General features: G+C 36.4%; 1 protein-coding gene across 1 annotated transcript in view; it reads right to left on the bottom strand.

The window, feature by feature from the left end:
* The window catches only part of MCMDC2 (minichromosome maintenance domain containing 2), a 43,369-nt gene that overhangs the window by 20,673 nt on the left and 4,023 nt on the right, over window positions 1-18,673 (bottom strand). The window contains exons 7-11 of the mRNA XM_066264678.1: window positions 16,881-17,006; window positions 14,463-14,700; window positions 10,118-10,323; window positions 4,200-4,366; window positions 3,531-3,710 (exon numbers count right to left, since the gene is read on the bottom strand). Of these exons, the coding sequence (XP_066120775.1) occupies window positions 3,531-3,710; window positions 4,200-4,366; window positions 10,118-10,323; window positions 14,463-14,700; window positions 16,881-17,006 (917 nt within the window). The remainder of the gene's footprint in view (window positions 1-3,530; window positions 3,711-4,199; window positions 4,367-10,117; window positions 10,324-14,462; window positions 14,701-16,880; window positions 17,007-18,673) is intronic.

Genomic DNA, 18,673 nt, shown 5'->3' with positions numbered 1-18,673 from the left:
AAAATTTACAAAGAACTCATAAAACTCAACAACAAACAAACAAACAATCAAATAAAAAAATGGGAAGAGGACATGAACAGACACTTCTCCCAGGAAGAGATACAAATGGCCAACAGATATATGAAAAGATGCTCAGCTTCGTTAGTTATTAGAGAAATGCAAATCAAAACTACAATGAGATACCACCTCACCCCTGTTAGATTAGCTATTATCAACAAGACGGGTAATAGCAAATGTTGGAGAGGCTGCGGAGAAAAGGGAACTCTCATCCACTGTTGGTGGGACTGTAAAGTAGTACAACCATTATGGAGGAAAGTATGGTGGTTCCTCAAAAAACTGCAAATAGAACTACCTTATGACCCAGCAATCCCTCTACTGGGTATATACCCCAAAACCTCAGAAACATTGATACGTAGAGACACATGTAGGCCCATGTTCATTGCAGCACTGTTCACAGTGGCCAAGACATGGAAACAACCAAAAAACCCTTCAGTAGAAGACTGGATAAAGAAGATGTGGCACATATACACTATGGAATACTACTCAGCCATAAGAAATGATGACATCAGATCATTTACAGCAAAATGGTGGGATCTTGATAACATTATACGGAGTGAAATAAGTAAATAAAAAAAAAACAAGAACTACATGATTCCATACATTGGTGGAACATAAAAACGAGACTAAGAGACATGGACAAGAGTGTGGTAGTTACCAGGGGTGGGGGGAGGGAGGACATGGGAGGGAGGGAGGGAGGGAGAGAGTTAGGGGGAGGGGGAGGGGCACAGAGAACTAGATAGAGGGTGGCGGAGGACAATCTGACTTTGGGCGAGGGGTATGCAACATAATTTAATGACAAAATAACCTAGACATGTTTTCTTTGAATATATGTACCCTGATTTATTAATGTCATCCCATTACCATTAATAAAAAGTTATTAAAAAAAAATCTTAGGACAAAACATAGGCAGTAATATCTCAGACATTTCTTATAGCAATATTCTTTCTGATGTATTTCCTCAGGCAAGGGAACAATGAAAAAATAAACAAATGAGACTACATCAAACTAAAAAGCTTTTGCACAGCAAAGGAAACCATAAACAAAATGAAAAGACAACCCCCTGAATGGGGTTGTATATTTATCAAATATACATCTGATAAAGGGTTAATTTCCAAAATTTATAAAGAACTTACACAACTTAGCACCAAAAAAATCAAACAATCCTATTAAAAAACTGGCAAAGGACCTGAATAGACACTTCTCCAAAGAGGACATAGATAGCCAATAGACAAATGAAAAGATGCTCAACTAATCATCAGAGAAAAGAAATTTAAAACCACAGTGAGTTATCACCTCACACTTGTCAGAATGGCTATTATCAATAAATCAACAAACAAGTGTTGGCGAGGGTGTGGAGAAAAGGGAACCCTTGTTGCACTGTTGATGGGAATGCAGATAGATGCGGGACAACTCTGATGGGTCTCTTTATCTCCAGAGCTCACACTATAAGGCCAACAAAGCTAGCTTTGGGCCTATCACAGCTTGTCTTCCTCCTCTATCCAATTCTGCTTCCTTCTCCCTTCTACAGGTATTGACAGAAGAGCACTCCCTATTAAACAATGGCACATTAAGCTCCTGCTCAGTATGCCTCCTGGAGAGCCTATGCTGTAACATATTCCATTTAATCTGTTTTTGTGTGATAGATTTCCCTTTTGGGGAAATCACTGTCACTATTTCACTAACCTAGTATAACTGTTCTGTCCAGTCTAACATATCCCTGCTAACCTGAGCTTTTCAAGGTTTATTGCAAATTTGCCAAATCCCAATCTCAATGACTCCATAATACAATCTTTGCTCCTGTCAGACAAGTCTTCTGATAGTTTTCCATGGATACCCATTTCTTCTTTTATGTCTTTGCTCCTATTCTTATTTTTCTTTAGCATGCCCATCCTTCCTGTCACCTAAATCTTTCCTTTCCTAAAGTCTCACCTCCTCTATGAAATTTTCCCAACTCTTACAGTCTACTTGTTATCTTCCTTTCTGAAGTAGAAAATACAGAGTCAGCACCACCCAGTTTAGCACTTAAATTGTCCCTTGTTTCATGTATGTCATTTCTTATCTCAACTAAATGATAAACTATTTAAAGAAAATAATATATATTTCCATGAAACTATTAAAGAACAGAAATAAGCTTATATATGTAAAGTATTCAGTAAATCCCTGACTAATTAATACATCCATAGGTTTTTGTTTTGTTTTGTTTTTCAGAGAAGAACTGAGTGAACATTTCGCCAGGTCATTAGTATATCTACATATTTAGTATATTAATTCCTGGAGACAAACTACTTTTTTTATAGAATAAACAAAAAGACTTTTACTGTATTAACAATATTGTTCTTTTTCTGTTCTAATCTATGCAAATAAACAATGTTCATAATTCATTTTTTGTGTGTGTGTATTTTTCTGAAGCTGGAAACGGGGATAGACAGACAGACTCCCGCATGCGCCCGACCGGAATCCACCCAGCACGCCCACCAGGGGGCGACGCTCTTCCCACCAGGGGGCGAGGCTCTGTCGCGACCAGAGCCACTCTAGCGCCTGGGGCAGAAGCCAAGGAGCCATCCCCAGCGCCCGGGCCATCTTTACTCCATTGGAGCCTCGCTGCGGGAGGGGAAGAGAGAGACAGAGAGGAAGGACAGGGGGAGGGGTGGAGAAGCAGATGGGCGCTTCTCCTGTGTGCCCTGGCCAGAAATCAAACCCGGGACTTCTGCACGCCAGGCCGATGCTCTACCACTGAGCAAACCGGCCAGGGCCCATAATTCATTTTTAAGTACACCTCACCTTTCAACCTTTTACCTATACAATATGCCTATCAGGAAGGCAGGTATGAAAACAAAATTTAATGACCTATGGATTCCCACTTCCTAATAGTCTTTATCTTTTTTCTATCCAACTCAGATACTTTACTGGGGACAGATTTCTGAATAATTAATACTAAAAGGGTTTCACTTGTAAATACTTGAGTACCTTTAATAACTATGAAAATCATTACTAAATTTATATAATCTACTCTCAGGTTATCTGAATATGCCACACAAGTTTTCATGTCAGGACATTAACATGAGTTAGTGAGTCATGATAGATATTTCCTAAGATCAGATGCTGAAGGCATTCATACAAAGAAAATCCCTTTGAATACTCTGAAAAATGTAAATACCTGTATATCTGTATCCTAATTTTCCATAGAAATATATTTAAATTTTTTTCATTTTATTTAAGCTATGGTGATCTGAATAGTAGTGCAAAGAATAAACTCAACATTTTAATATCTATGTCCTTACACAGTTTTTAAAATTTAATTATAATCATAAATATTTCTATGCAATGTCCTTAAATGTTTAAAAGTTAGAAGCAAGTTGGACTAAAAGAATCCTAAATTCAGAAAACTGAATGCTCAAAGAGAGCTAGCTGTATTTAAATTGAGAAACTTTAGCACAAGTATTCTTGGTAATCATTTTTTCTACCTTTACCTTTTCAAAATCTTCTGTTGTGAACTGTTTAGAAGCTAAATAAAGTGGTCCTTCAGGGTCAATGGCTTTCTTTAAAGTATGTTGCACAGTAGGAAGAAATGGGTGGCAAGGAGATGATTCATTACAGTTAATCAATAATCCAAATGCCTCTACAAGATTAGCTGGAATCAAACTGCAATCCTACAGCAAGCAAAAGTGTAAATGGCAAACATTACACTCAGGCATTTTCACAAAGACTTTGGAAATAATTATAAGTTATTTAAATTATTCATATATTTATATTATAATATTTGCTTATATTAAATTATATACCAACAATTATAATAATTATTATTTGTTATTACTAATTATTATTTGAAGTGATTCCTAAATAGCATGGGAACTTTTTGGTCACTAATTTTTTTAATGTTCTTTATTAAATATTTTTCTATACATTATTCATTAAAGCCTCCTCCAAATTTATATATAACAATTTCTAGTGACCAGACATCTTCATGGCATGACTGGAAAAACATACAAAATTTCAAACTGTGTCCTTATTTAGTTCTAGTACCCAATTAAGTATAGAAATGGAGTAATAATAAAACAATAATAAACACATTAAAATTAAAATCTGTGACCTAAATTCCCTGATCAACATTCTAACAATAAAATATGCATATACTTTACCATCTGACCAATTAGAGTGTTGGTTTTCTGCATATTTTTCTTTGAAGATGAATCCATATCAACAAAAGACCAAAAACTGCACTGAATGGGAAAACTCATTTGTTGAATGATATCATCCCCAAACTTCTTTCCTGGGATGTATACTGTGATGTTTCTGCTTTCCATAACTAAGTCAAAAGACATTACTCATTTAAGTTCATTCTGGTCTATATCTCAACAAATCAGTAACAAATATTACTATATAGAATCTTATTGTCTAAGCTTTAGATGGTGAAGTTACAGTAAATTTGATTATTTTGAAGGATATTGATGGCTAAATTAGAAAATATGCCATAAAAAGAACAAGACAAGAAAAATACTTGAAAGTTTATATGTCCCATGACTTGATGAGAACCAGCAGCCCAAAGCATGTAGCTGGAATTGTGGACAGTGTCTGGGTAGAATAGGCGGAGGGTTAGGAGATTGGTCATTCAGTGCAGGGTTACAAGGGAAGCTAAAAAAGAGCTATGTTCTTTTATGTGGAAAAACAATATTATGTGGGAAAACAATGTGCTATTTTTGTGGGAGTGAAAGAGGAAAAGATTGAGAGAGAATATGAGCTACAATGACTAAAAGAAAATACATCTCAAATTCAGTATGTTCAAAACCAAATTAATCACTTCTCCTTAAATGGCCCTGTGTGCATTACTCATGATTGGGGATCACCATCCATGCACTTAAAAAACAATCCCCCCCAAAAAAGTGTGAAAACATCCTTCTCCTTTCTATCCTTCCCTCACCCTTTATAGCCATTCAATCTATGAACTCAATCCTATTCTTAAAATTCTAACTACCAAACGTTTCTCAAATTAATCTTCTCTCCATCCATAATATCTTTTTCCATTGTTTTGAGAAAGAAGAAGAGAGGGAGGGAAGGAAGGAGAGGGAGGGAGAAGGGAGGGAAAGAGAAGGGGAGAGAGAGAGAGAGAGAGAGAGAAGTATCAATGTGTTGTTTCACTTAATTGTTCCATTTAGTTGAGTACTCATTGATTGCTTCTCCTACATGCCCTGGCTGGGGATTGAACCTGCAACCTCTGGCAAGCTGGGTGAATGCTTTATCCATTGAGCCAGGTCCCACCTGGCCAAGGTGCATGATAAGTCTTTTTTATACATGCTTTCCTTTCTCTTGGGTCATAAAGTAAAAATACATTTAACTGTAGAAACTTCCAGAGAAGTTTGTAAAATGGTGTACTATTTTATATTTTCATCAATAATATATGAGAATTCCAGTTTCTTTACACCCTTGGTAACATTGGTTGCTGTCACTCTTTTTAACTTTTGTCAGTGTAGTACCAGGGCCAGCTACATAATTTGTGGCACTTAGTGTAAAATGAAAATCTTGGGCTCTTACTCAAAAAATCAGGAAAAAGCTGATGAGTACTAATATATAAGACTTTTTCCTTTAAAAATATGTTACTGTTTATAAAATGTAATAGGGGTGATATGGAGAAATTTGAACACTCATATATTATTGTTGGGATGTAAAAGGGTGAAACTGCTATAGAAAAGTTTGGTGGTTCCTTATATAGTTAAACAGAGAATTACTCTATAATCCAGCAACTCCACTTTTAGGTATATACACAAAAGAGTTAAAAGCAGGGATTCGAACAAGAATGTGATGGCAATGGGGGGGGGAGGGAGGAGGGGGAGAGGAAGGAGAGAGGTGGGGGGGAGGGGAGGGGCACAAAGAAAACCAGATAGAAGGTGACAGAAGACAATTTGACTCTGGGTGAGGGGTATACAGCACAACCAAAGGTCAAAATAATCTGGAGATGTTTTCTCTCAACATATGTACCCTGATTTATCAATGTCACTGCATTAAATTTAATAATTAAAAAAAAAGTAAAAAAAAAAAAAGCAGGGATTTGAACAGATATTTGTATAACAATGTTCACAGCAGCATTACTCACAATAGCCCAAAGGCAGAAAACGCCCAAGTGTCCCTCAAAAATGAATAAATAATTATTTAAAAAATTTTGGAGATGAATGTTTTTTAAAGTGATATATATGGAAATTATTTATAACATATATAATGATAACATATAAAGTGATATATAATGAAATATTATTTAGTCATAAAAGGTAGTGAGATTCTATTAATAGGCAAATTCGTAGAGAGAGAAAGTAGAATAAAAGTTACCAAGGACTGGAGGTAGCAGGGAATATGGAGTAATTGTTTAAATGGTACAGAGTTTCTGTTAGGAATGATGAAAAATAATCTACGAATAGATAATGGTGATGATTGCACAACACTGTGAATATATACTTTTTTTTTTTTTTTTTACAGAGAGAGAGAGAGTCAGAGAGAGGGATAGACAGACAGGAACGGAGAGAGATGAGAAGCATCAATCATCAGTTTCTCCTTGCGAGACCTTAGTTGTTCATTGATTGCCTTCTCATATGTACCTTGACCACGGGCCTTCAGCAGACCGAGTGACCCCTTGCTCGAGCCAGTGACCTTGGGTCCAAGCTGGTGAGCTTTTTGCTCAACCCCAGATGAGCCCGCGCTCAAGCTGGCAACCTCGGGGTCTCGAACCTGGGACCTCCGCATCCCAGTCCTACGCTCTATCCACTGCGCCACCACTTGGTCAGGCTGTGAATATATACTTAATGTCACTGAATTGTACACCTAAAAATGGCTAAAATGATAAATCTTATGTCATGAGTGTTTTATCACAATTTTTTAAAAAACGGAATGAAGTACTGACATAAGCTTAAACATGGATGAACCTGAAAAACATTATGCTAAAGTGAAAGAAGCCTATCACAAAAGACCACATTATTGTATAATTTCATTTATAAGAAATGTCCAGAATAGGTTAATCTATAGAGACAGAAAACAAACTATGTTTCCAGATTCTGTTGGGAGAGGGGTTTGGGGAGGTGACTACTAATGATTGAGGGTTTTCTTTTTGGGGTGATGAAAATGTTCTGAAAGTAGATAGTAGTGATGGTTGTTCAACTCTGTGATAGTCTAAAAACCAGTAAACTGTCTGACCTGTGGTGGTACAGTACATAAAGTATTGCCCTAGAATGCTGAGGTCACTGGTTTGAAACTCCAGGCTTGCCTGGTAAAGGCACAGATGAAAAACAACTACTAATTGATGCTTCCTGTTCCTTCCCCACTGCCTTTCTCTCTCTCCTCTCTCTAAAAATCAAGAAATAAAATCTTGGCCCTGGCCGGTTGGCTCAGCGGTAGAGCGTCGGCCTGGCGTGCGGGGGAACTAGGTTCGATTCCCAGCCAGGGCACATAGGAGAAGCACCCATTTGCTTCTCCACCCCCCCTCTCCTTCCTCTCTGTCTCTCTCTTCCCCTCCCGCAGCCAAGGCTCCATTGGAGCAAAGATGGTCCGGGCGCTGGGGATGGCTCCTTGGCCTCTGCCCCAGGTGCTAGAGTGGCTCTGGTTGCGGCATAGCGATGCCCCGGAGGGGCAGAGCATCGCCCCCTGGTGGGCAGAGCATCGCCCGCCCCTGGTGGGCGTGCTGGGTGGATCCCGGTCAGGCGCATGCGGGAGTCTGACTGTCTCTCCCCGTTTCCAGCTTCAGAAAAATACAAAAAAAAAAAAAAAAAAAAAAAAAAAAGAAATAAAATCTTAAAAAACAAAACAGCAAACTGTACATTTTAAGTATGCAAATTATATCTCAATAAGCTGTTACCAAAACATGTAATAGAGGTAATTGCCAGTCTAAAACTAAATTTTTTGCCATTTATTTTTATATTGTGCAATACCAATCTTAAATACAAATATATAACTATTTAATTCATATGTGGAATCACTAATACTTTGTAGCTAGTACATACATATATATAATGTTCTTACCAGAATAGTGAAAATGCTATATCATCATTTTCAGTATAAGTGGTTGGCAAGTACAGGGAAGTGAAAAAGGATATGATAAGGTTCCTTGGTCTTTTGTGTTTCTTAGAATACCATTGCTTTCTTCTATATAAAAAGTGAGTCTGGTTGCAAGGGACAGTGTAGCCTCTTGTGGCTATTAGCTCCCTCACTTATTCAGTTGAAGATGTTTTGTTATGGAACATTAGCACTGACTTGCAGTGTACTCACAATACATGGGAGTCCAAAGAGAATAAAACTGATTACAAATTGTGTTACAGAAGCTGCACACTGATCACAAATGCTATATGAAATAAGGGCAGCAAGGCATGGTAAACAAATGTGTGAACATATCTACTCAGTTCATGTGCAAGCTCCACTATCTTACTGAACTTTCTTACAAAACACAAGTTCAAAGATAAAAATTATTATTATTATTAATATTTTATTTATTCATTTTTAGAGAGAGAGAAAGAGAGAAGAGGGGAAGAGCAGGAAGCATCAACTCCCATATGTACCTTGACCAGGCAAGCCTGGGGTTTCAAACCAGCAACCTCAGCATTCCAGGTCAACTCTTTATCCACTGTGTCACCACAGGTCAGGCCCAAAGATTAAAATTATTAAAAATTTGAAAATGGCCAGGCAGTGATACAGTGGATAGAGCACTGGCCTGGGACACTGAGGGCCCAGGTTCAAAACCCCAAGGTTGCAGGCTTGAGGCGCAGGCTCAGCTGTCTTGAGCGTGGGGTCTCTGGCTTCAGTGTAGGGTCATAGACATGACCCCATGGTTGCTGGCTTAAGCCTAAAGGTCACTGGCTTGAGCAAGGGGTTATGGACTCAGTTAGAGCCCCCCAGTCAAGGCAAATATGAGCAATGAACAACTAAGTGCTGCAACTATGAGTCAATGCTTCTCATCTCTTTTCCTTCTTGTTTGTCCCTGTCTGTTCCTCTTTCTCTTGCGTGCTTGCTAAAAAGAGAGAGAGAGAAAGCTACAGACCAATATCTCTTGTAAACATAGATGTAAAAATTTTCAACAAAATATTAGCAAATTGAGTTCAGCACTGTAAAAAAGGAATTATACACTACTGCCAGATGGGCTTTATTCTAGATATGCAAAGCTGGTTCAACATTTGAAAATCAGTTAATCTGATTCCTAATATCAACAGGCTAAATAATTACATCAATAGATGCAGAAAGAGCATTTGATAAAATCCAATACCCATTCATTTAAAATTGTTCTTAGTAGATTAGAAATAGAGGAGGACTCCTTCAACTTGAAAGACAACATCTATAAAAATTTACAGTTGGCACCTGACCAGGTGGTGGCGCAGTGGATAGAGCGTCGGACTGGAATGTGGAAGACCCAGGTTCGAGACCCCGAGGTCACCAGCTTGAGCGCGGGCTCATCTGGTTTGAGCAAAAACCCACCAGTTTGAACCCAAGGTTGCTGGCTCCAGCAAGGGGTTACTCGGTCTGCTGAAGGCCCGCGGTCAAGGCACATATGAGAACAACAAGCAATCAATGAACAACTAAGGTGTTGCACCGCACAAAGAAAAACTAATGATTGATGCTTCTCATCTCTCTCTGTTCCTGTCTGTCTGTCCCTGTCTATCCCTCTCTCTGACTCTCTGTCTCTGTAAAAAATAAATAAATATATAAAATTTAAAAAAAAATTTAAAAATTTACAGTTGGCATCATACTTAATGGTGAGAAACTCAAAAGCTTTCCTGCTAAGACCAGAAACAAGACAAGTATGTCTCTTCTCACTACAGCTTTTCAATATAATAGCTAATGCAATAAGACAAGAAAAGAAAAGAAATCTGGTCCAATACAAACTCATGTGTTAGTACAACCAAGAGTAAAGGCTAAAATAGTACATTTGCAAATTAAAATCCTGTCTTTATAAAGATAAATGAGAAATGTTTAGTGTAATTTCTCAATTTCTAAAACAAATATAATACAATTTTAACTGTTAACTCTTTGACACTGATGAGACTGTTAGTTAAACAAGTGAAAATTAATTTGAAAAAAAAATACTGTTTACCTGATTGAAGCTGTTCAAGTTTATCTTTTTTGTGTGTAGCCAACTCTCCTATAAAGCAGATACCACCTTTAGCTAGCAAAGCACTGCCAGCTTGAATGCTAACTGCTCCAGTTCCGTAATTATTCCTGGATAGAGTAGGAAAAATTTCAGTAGAGACTGGATGACGTATACCACGGGGCACAAGGTTTATACTAAAATTCAATAGCCTAGAAAAAAATAAATTATTCATTACTATTATTTAATATTTGGAATTAGAATATTAATTTGATTTAATGTTTAATGAGTATAGGGATAAAAACATATATAATACTTAGTCCTTAACTTGGAAAGCTCACAGCTGAGAGAGGCATACACAAAAACTAAAATACTGAAATAATGTGAGAATATCCATAAGAGATTATTATTTCTTCCTGGTAGTAAGTCAGAGAAAATGACAGAGAGATGGCATTTGAACTGGGCTTTCCTCTTTTTATAGATTACTTTCTTTTATTTATTCAGATTTTTTTTTCATTTAGGCTTATAGCCCATCATGACTATCCCTGTTGCCTATGCTATGTGTACCATGGTAACTCTTGATACATATTCTTTTGCTTTCTAATCTCTTTACCAATTGCCTAAGCCTCTTCATCTTTCAAATTTAAATTCTAAGAAAGTAATATTATTATCTTCATTTATCTTTAAAATCCTTGCCACAGAAATCATAGCTTACTAGTGCCATCAACTATGTTGAGTAAACATAGACAAGCAATGCATCTATGAAAGCATCAGCATCCCTTAAATGTAGATAAGTGGATGCTATAAAATGTCTACTGTATGTGCCATTCCAAGGAATTTGGATGTTTGAAAATATTGCCCTGGCTGGTTGGCTCAGCGGTAGAGCGTCGGCCTAGCGTGCGGAGGACCCGGGTTCGATTCCCGGCCAGGGCACACAGGAGAAGCGCCCATTTGCTTCTCCACCCCTCCGCCACGCTTTCCTCTCTGTCTCTCTCTTCCCCTCCCGCAGCCAAGGCTCCATTGGAGCATAGATGGCCCGGGCTCTGGGGATGGCTCTGTGGCCTCTGCCTCAGGCGCTAGAGTGGCTCTGGTCGCAACATGGTGACCCCCAGGATGGGCAGAGCATCGCCCCCTGGTGGGCAGAGCGTCGCCCCTGATGGGCGTGCTGGGTGGATCCTGGTCGGGCACATGCGGGAGTCTGTCTGACTGTCTCTCCCTGTTTCCAGCTTCAGAAAAATGGAAAAAAAAATGTTTTATATATATATATATATATATATATATATATATATATAAAACGAGGGAGTGACATTTAGAAAGAAACTTGTAAGCCTATAGAGCAGTGGTTCTCAAACCTAACTCACATTAAAATCTCCTGAAGAGTTTTTAAAAATTCCAATGCCAAAACCCACCCCAAAGTAAGGAAATTAGAATCTATGAGGGTGGGGCACACTCATATATAATTCTCCAGGTGATTCTAATGTTAAGTCAGGCTGAGAATCTAGTTATATAGAACAATGGGCCTCAAACTTGGCTATACATTGGAATCAGCTAAGGAATTTTTTAAAATACGGATACAAAGTCACAAAATAAATATCAATTGTATTTCTACATATTCACAGAAACTACTTGAAAATGAAAATAATAAAACACTATCATTTTTAATAGCATCAAAAACATCAACTACTTAGAAATCAATTTAAGATATATTCATGACCTTTACAAAACATTGCTAAGAGAAATTTAAAAATATTTAAATAAATGGAGATGTACACCATATACACCAATTAAAAGACAACATTGTTAAGATATAAATTCTCCCCAGAATTGATTTGTAAGTTAAATGCAGTTCCAATGGAAATCTTTAAAGGCTTTTTTGGGGGTTGAAGGGAGTAATAGGGAAGTTGGTATTAACATATGGATTCTAAACTTTATAAAAAAAATGCAAAGTACCTAAAATAGTGAAAAACATATTGAAAATGAAGAATAAAATCACATCACCTAATTTAAAACTTAATAGAACTACAATAATCAAGAATGTGTGGTATTGGCATAATTATAGACAAATGGGCCAAAATAACAGAAAAGAGAGTGCAAATGATTTATAACCAGCTCAGTTTTATAACTACGGATACACACAACTGGGTCAACCTCAAAAACGTGTAGAGTGAAAGAGATTAGACCCAAGAGTATGTACTGTATGTATTGATTATATAAAGTTCAAGATCAGGAAATTAATCTATGGTGGCAGAAATCACCTGTAGAGATAGGAACTGTTTGGAAGAGAGAATGAAAAACTTTCTGAGGTGATGGAAATGTTAAGTATCTTATTGTGGTAATGTCTATAGAAGTGTATTCATGTGTCAAAATTCATCAAATTGTATACTTAAGATCTAATTATTTTATTATATATGAATTGTACCTAAAAACAAAACAACAAAAATAAACAACCAAATTTTTTACACAGCCTAATATCATAGAAAAAGTCAAAGTTTAATGACAAACAGGAAAAGAGACAAAGGCTTTAATTTATGAGTTATCACAAATGAATAAGAAATAAACAACTTAACAGAAAAGTGAGCAATGGTCAAGGAGTTTTACAGAAAAATAATAGAAATGTTTAGCAAGCTGTAAATGATGCCAAAATTTATTTCCAATTAAAGAAATTCAAATTAAAATAAAATATAATTTTCTACCAATCCAATGGAAAAAATTTTAAGTTTGATAATACCTAGTGTTATTGAGGTTGTGAGGAAACAAATACTCTCATGATCATGTAGGAAGATTCAATAGGTGCAATCCATTGCTGTTAGCACCATATTTACATTGCAATTTAATTTTAGAAAAAAATATTTGAATTTTTAATTTGAATGTTATTCTTTTCATTATAAATCCATTTTATATATTTGTTTTTTCTTTAAAATTACATATAAGATATTAATATAAGGAGCATATTCCTAGCTTTGTGAACATTTAAGTAACTTCTTAAAATGGGTACTTGCTAGTAAGGAGCCCAGAAACTGAGTAAAGGCTTATCCCAATGTTAGGGTGATACTCTGAAAACAGTAATTTGGGCACTTCTGACAGCCTTATTTGGGTACAATGAGTCAGTATTATTGAATGGAAATTTAAAGAAACATAAGAAAATGGTTTGTTGGTTCTTAGAGAGGAGATCATTTAAAAATGAAAACAAAATAAAAAAATAAAAGCAGAACACTATGGGGTAGGGGAGGTAGAAAAGGATATACAGGGATAAATTGTAATATAAGGAGACTTGACTTGGGGTTATAAACACGCAATACAATATACAGATGAGCCTGACCAGGCCGTGGCGCAGTGGATAGAGCATCGGACTGGGATGCAGAGGACCCAGGTTCAAGACCCCGAGGTCACCAGCTTGAGCGCAGGCTCATCTAATGTGAGCAAAAGCCCACCAGCTTGAACCCAAGGTCGCGGGCTCCAGCAAGGGGCTACTCAGTCTGCTGAAGGCCCGCGGTCAAGGCACATATGAAAAAGCAATCAATGAACAACTAAGGTGTTGCCACGCTCAATGAAAAACTAATGATTGATGCTTCTCATCTCTCTCCGTTCCTGTCTGTCTGTCCCTGTCTATTCCTCTCTCTGACTCACTCTCTGTCTCTGTAAAAAAAAAAAAAAAAAAAAAAAAAAAAAAATATATATATATATATATATATATATATATACAGATGATGTATTACAGAATTGTACACCTGAAATCTATATAATTTTATTAACCAGTGTCACCCCAATGAATTCAATAAAATAATAAATAAAATATGATTTGTTACATATTAAAAACAACAACAACAGAATACTAGGGTAGGGAATGGGGGAAAAGGAAGCCTGAAAATGATGCATTTATGTATTTCTAAAGGTCTAAGAAGTGGAGAAATAGGTTGAAACTTTAAATGGTTAGATTCTCAAAATATTAAAAGCAGACATCACATTTCTTTTTAAAAAAAATTCTTTTAGAGAGGAAAAAGAGAGAAGTAAAGAGAGAGAGAAGGAGGGAGGGAGGAGCAGGAAGCATTAACTCCCATAAGTGCCTTGACCAGGGAAGCCCAGGGTTTCGAACCAGCGACCTCAGTGATGTAGGTTGATGCTTTATCCACTGTGCCACCACAGGTCAGGCACATCATATTTCTCAATCTGTGTTTTAAAAGTTTTGAACTTCATTGATAAAAGTTTATTTAAATAAATTTTTTTACCCAGATAAATCCTAAATATTTGTCTTGTAATAATGCTCATAGAAAGGACTTATGCAAATCTGTGCATAATTTGAAAAATTATATCGAAAAACTAAAGTTTGAAAACATCATGTGACATATTTTACCTGTCTACAAGTAGAGAATCACTTGTTATAATTAAAATATCCAGGCAATCTCCCAGTTCCTTGTTACAGTCACTTGTCTGTACCAGACTCATCAGCAAACAGAGCTTGAGTAAATTGTAAGTCCCAGGAGGAACAATGTGTGATGCAAAAATATTGGCAAGTATTGCTGTAAACTTCCAGCATGAGCTGGAAGTCAAAGAGAGGAGACATCTGAAATTCTCACTAATCCCTGAAGGAACTGAAAGTAAATAATAACACATGTTAAAAAGGGTTTTAAACAAGAAAATTACATTATAGATGTCTAATTTTACTATTACCAGATTGATGCCATATTCAAATTCTTATAGAGATATTAAATTATGATTGGAGGTAACTCTGGTCTATTTATTTCTACCCCAGGAAATGCAATAAAGGAAGCAGTCACCCCAAATGTCCACATAGATGTTCTGTGGGTTGTCAGCAAATTCCTCATTCTTTTCTTTTTAAGACCTATGTGAGTAAAGCCAGATCATAGGGCTCCTGTATTGTAGTGTTTGCTTCTGTATTTCTATGTTTGAAATAATATTACCTTTAGTGAGGGCTAAAAGGCAGAATTAGAAATATTTGACTATTGTTGTTAAAAGGGAAGATTTATACTCTCCTACTTTGAAAGCATTGTACTATACTATATGATAACATTCTAGACCTCCACTCTCTCTGTACAACTCCTGAAAGGGATGAGTGATTTAATCAAATTGGTCAGTTTGGAAAGAATAGCTGTGCATGGATAACCCAGTCCCTTTCTCCTTCCCCTTGGACTACCATCTTAGAGCAATGATTTCTTCTATTCATCCATACCTATGGGCCAAGGAAGGCCTACTTTAGTGTAGCTCTTGCCACATTTGGGTGGTTAAATCTGCCTAATTCTGGAGTTCATGAAAAAGTATACCTTTCTGCATATATATGTCATGTTCTGCTATCAAGTCAATAAATCTTGAAAAACCTCACAGCAGAAAATATTTTTAAAATCATTAAAATGTCTATTGTCTTTTAGTACATTTCTTTCTTCAACATTTTAATTCTGTTAAGAACCTTTCTCTTCAAGATAAGCAGAGGTATGTAGAATCAACTTGCATTTAAATTCAACTTGGGCCTCTATTATTGCAGACGGCTATCTAGGGGTCTGTAAAAAAAATTCAACTCAATTCAAGATTTAACTTGCTTTTTCTACACTTAGATATTTGCATGCCATCTTAGAGTACGTGTCTGCTCTCCACTTGTTTACCTAATGCTTAACTATATTGGAGTTGTTAAAAAAATAATATATTGTCAGTAATGAAAGTGATATTTTGGTTTACATCTGCCTTTCCCTTTTGTCTTATATTTCAATTGGTTCAGAGCTCAGATGAGAAAAAGGATGCTATTTTATTGGGCTCTCCTCAGATCACAAACTAAGATCTAGCTAAAGCTAGAAAATAAAGGTTAGGGTAGAAAAATCTTTTGACTAATATCTAACTCAGTACCCTGAAACATTTTTCTCATTGCTGATTATTTTTTTAAAAATATAGCCCCCCCCCCCAAAAGGAGCAAGGTTTACATTATTCCATTTTATTTCCTTAATTGCATTTACAGTGTGTCCGTAAAGTCATGGTGCACTTTTGACCAGTCACAGGAAAGCAACAAAAGACGACAGAAATGTGAAATCTGCAACAAATAAAAGGAAAACTCTCCCAGTTTCATACCTATTCAGTGCAGTTCGATGTGGGCTCATGCACAGATTTTTTAGGGCTCTTTAGGTAGCTATCCCGCATAGCCTCTATAGACTCGTCACTGACTGATGGCCTACCAGAACGGGGTTTCTCCACCAAACTGCCGGTTTCCTTCAACTGATTATCCCACCGGGTAATGTTATTCCTATGTGCTGGTGCTTTGTTATAAACGCGCCGATATTCACGTTGCACTTTGGTCATGGATTTGAATTTAGCGAGCCACAGAACACACTGAACTTTCCTCTGTACCGTCATCTCTCGACTGACATGGCTGTGGGCTGCTCCACTGTATACACGGTTTATGTCATCATCTGCGCATGCGCACATGCTGCCACATCATCCTACAGAAACTAGGAGGGTTTTCCTTTTATTTGGTGCAGATTTCACATTTCTATCGTCTTTTGTTGCTTTCCTGTGACTAGGTCAAAAGTGCACCATGACTTTACGGACACATTGTATTATCTGAAATTGTCTTATTGATCAGTTTACAGGTTTACTGACTATCCACTGCCTGATTTCAGAGTAGGAACTTTAACTGTCCTGTCCTGATTACAACTATATCCCTAGTGCTTTGAAGAGTTCCCAGCACATAGATAGCCAATAATTATTTCCTAAACAAATGGATTTAAATGGAAATATTTGTTAATATATGAACTAACATTTTCTTTACCTTTTGGGTTGCAAAAAGTGATGCTATTTGCCTCAATACAGACAGAATTTTGTAGAGTTTTTACACAGGTTGGAATTCCAATAATTTTATACTCATTTCCTATATTCATTTTATTCACCAATTCATCTAAAATTATTAAACACAAAAGAAAATATGTGTTCACTAAATGAAACTAATATATAATCATATGGTTCAAAGATCGAGGTCTAATAACAATTCAATACTTGAATTAGTTGTACTTATTTTATTTAGTATACTGTTTTCTACTAAAATGTAAGTGGATAGACACTTATATTTATATATTGTATTATACGGCTTACATATAGTATATAATAGCATTATGTAGTTAAAAGCATGTATTTTGAAACTGAGATGCCTGAGTTTGAATCATGGCTGTGTCATCTACTACCTGTATGACTTTTGACAAGTTGCTTAATGTCTCTGTGTCTGTTTCCACATTGCAAAATGAATATAACAATAGAACCTATTGATAGGATTGCTGAGACTAAATGAGTTAATATACATAAGAGTGCCTGGCATATAGTAACTACAATATAAAAATTACCTATTATCATCTGGGCTTATGTACCTGCCTCATCCCTGACAGGCGCTGGTGCAAAGTTCTTGTTTGAGTCCCTACTTTCCTAACTCTTGAGTTTCCCATAGATAGCTGACATACAAGATTTCTCTTTCTGAACAGTTTAATTCCTCCAACTTTAGCCCAAGAAAAGAGGCTGAGCCTTATCCTCATTTTCACAGTTTTGGCTTCTCACTGCTTCCCTAGGTGACAGATCCTGATAATAATTTCCTCCCTCATGGCAGATTCTGTCTACTCACAGGTCTTGACCCATGCAGTCCTTAACAGTTAATCATATGTCAATGCTCATTCATTTAACAAATATATATTGAGTTTTTATGATGTGCAGTAAAAACACCTAAATCCCCACCCTCATGAAGTCTATGTTCTAAATCAATAACTATACTGCTCACAAAAATTAAGGGATTGGGGAACGTGCAGATAGTCCAGTTCTTTCAGCCTTTTGTATAGCACATTTTCACCAATGAAATAAAAGTTGGTTTCGCATAATTGAACAACTTTGACTTGTCATTTGTTTTTCTGATGTTCTTGTTTAATTTTAAAAAATCAAATGCTTCTTCTTTTATTGCTTCATATTCATTTTGAAATATCCCCTAATTTTTGTGAGCTAAATACAATTATTTACATAGAACACACACATAGAATAATGGAGATCAGTACCATAAATAATCATGACCCTGAGACTTAGCATAGTGCTTGGAACAGAGCGGGTCCTAATATCTTTCTAAGTGAACTTTGTATGACTAAAGGAATACTTACTTATAGCTAAATATGACTCTGTAAAACACTCAAGAATAAGATCACCTACCATAATTAAGCTACAGCAGTACCCCTTTATCTGTGGGGATACGTTTCAAGACCCCTCAGTAGATGCCTGAAAGTGAAGATAGTACCAAATCCTATATATACTGCTTTTTCCTATACATATATACCTATGATTAAGTTTAACTTATAAATTATTCACAGTGAGAAATTAATGACAATAACTAATAATAAAATAGAATTATAACAATATACATAATAAAAGTTAAGTGAATGTGAAATAAGTGTTACATACTTAAACACAAGCACTACGATACCCTGACAGCCAATATGATAATCTACATGGCTACTAAGTGACAAACAGGCAGGGAGTGTGTACAACATGGAGACACTGGACAAAGAGATAATTCATATCTTGGGAGAGTTCATCATG

Source organism: Saccopteryx bilineata, chromosome 3, assembly GCF_036850765.1.
Source record: "Saccopteryx bilineata isolate mSacBil1 chromosome 3, mSacBil1_pri_phased_curated, whole genome shotgun sequence".
Classification (NCBI taxonomy): Eukaryota; Metazoa; Chordata; class Mammalia; order Chiroptera; family Emballonuridae; genus Saccopteryx; species Saccopteryx bilineata.
Note: the sequence above shows the minus strand (reverse complement) of the source record. Positions and strands in the feature narration are given on the sequence as shown.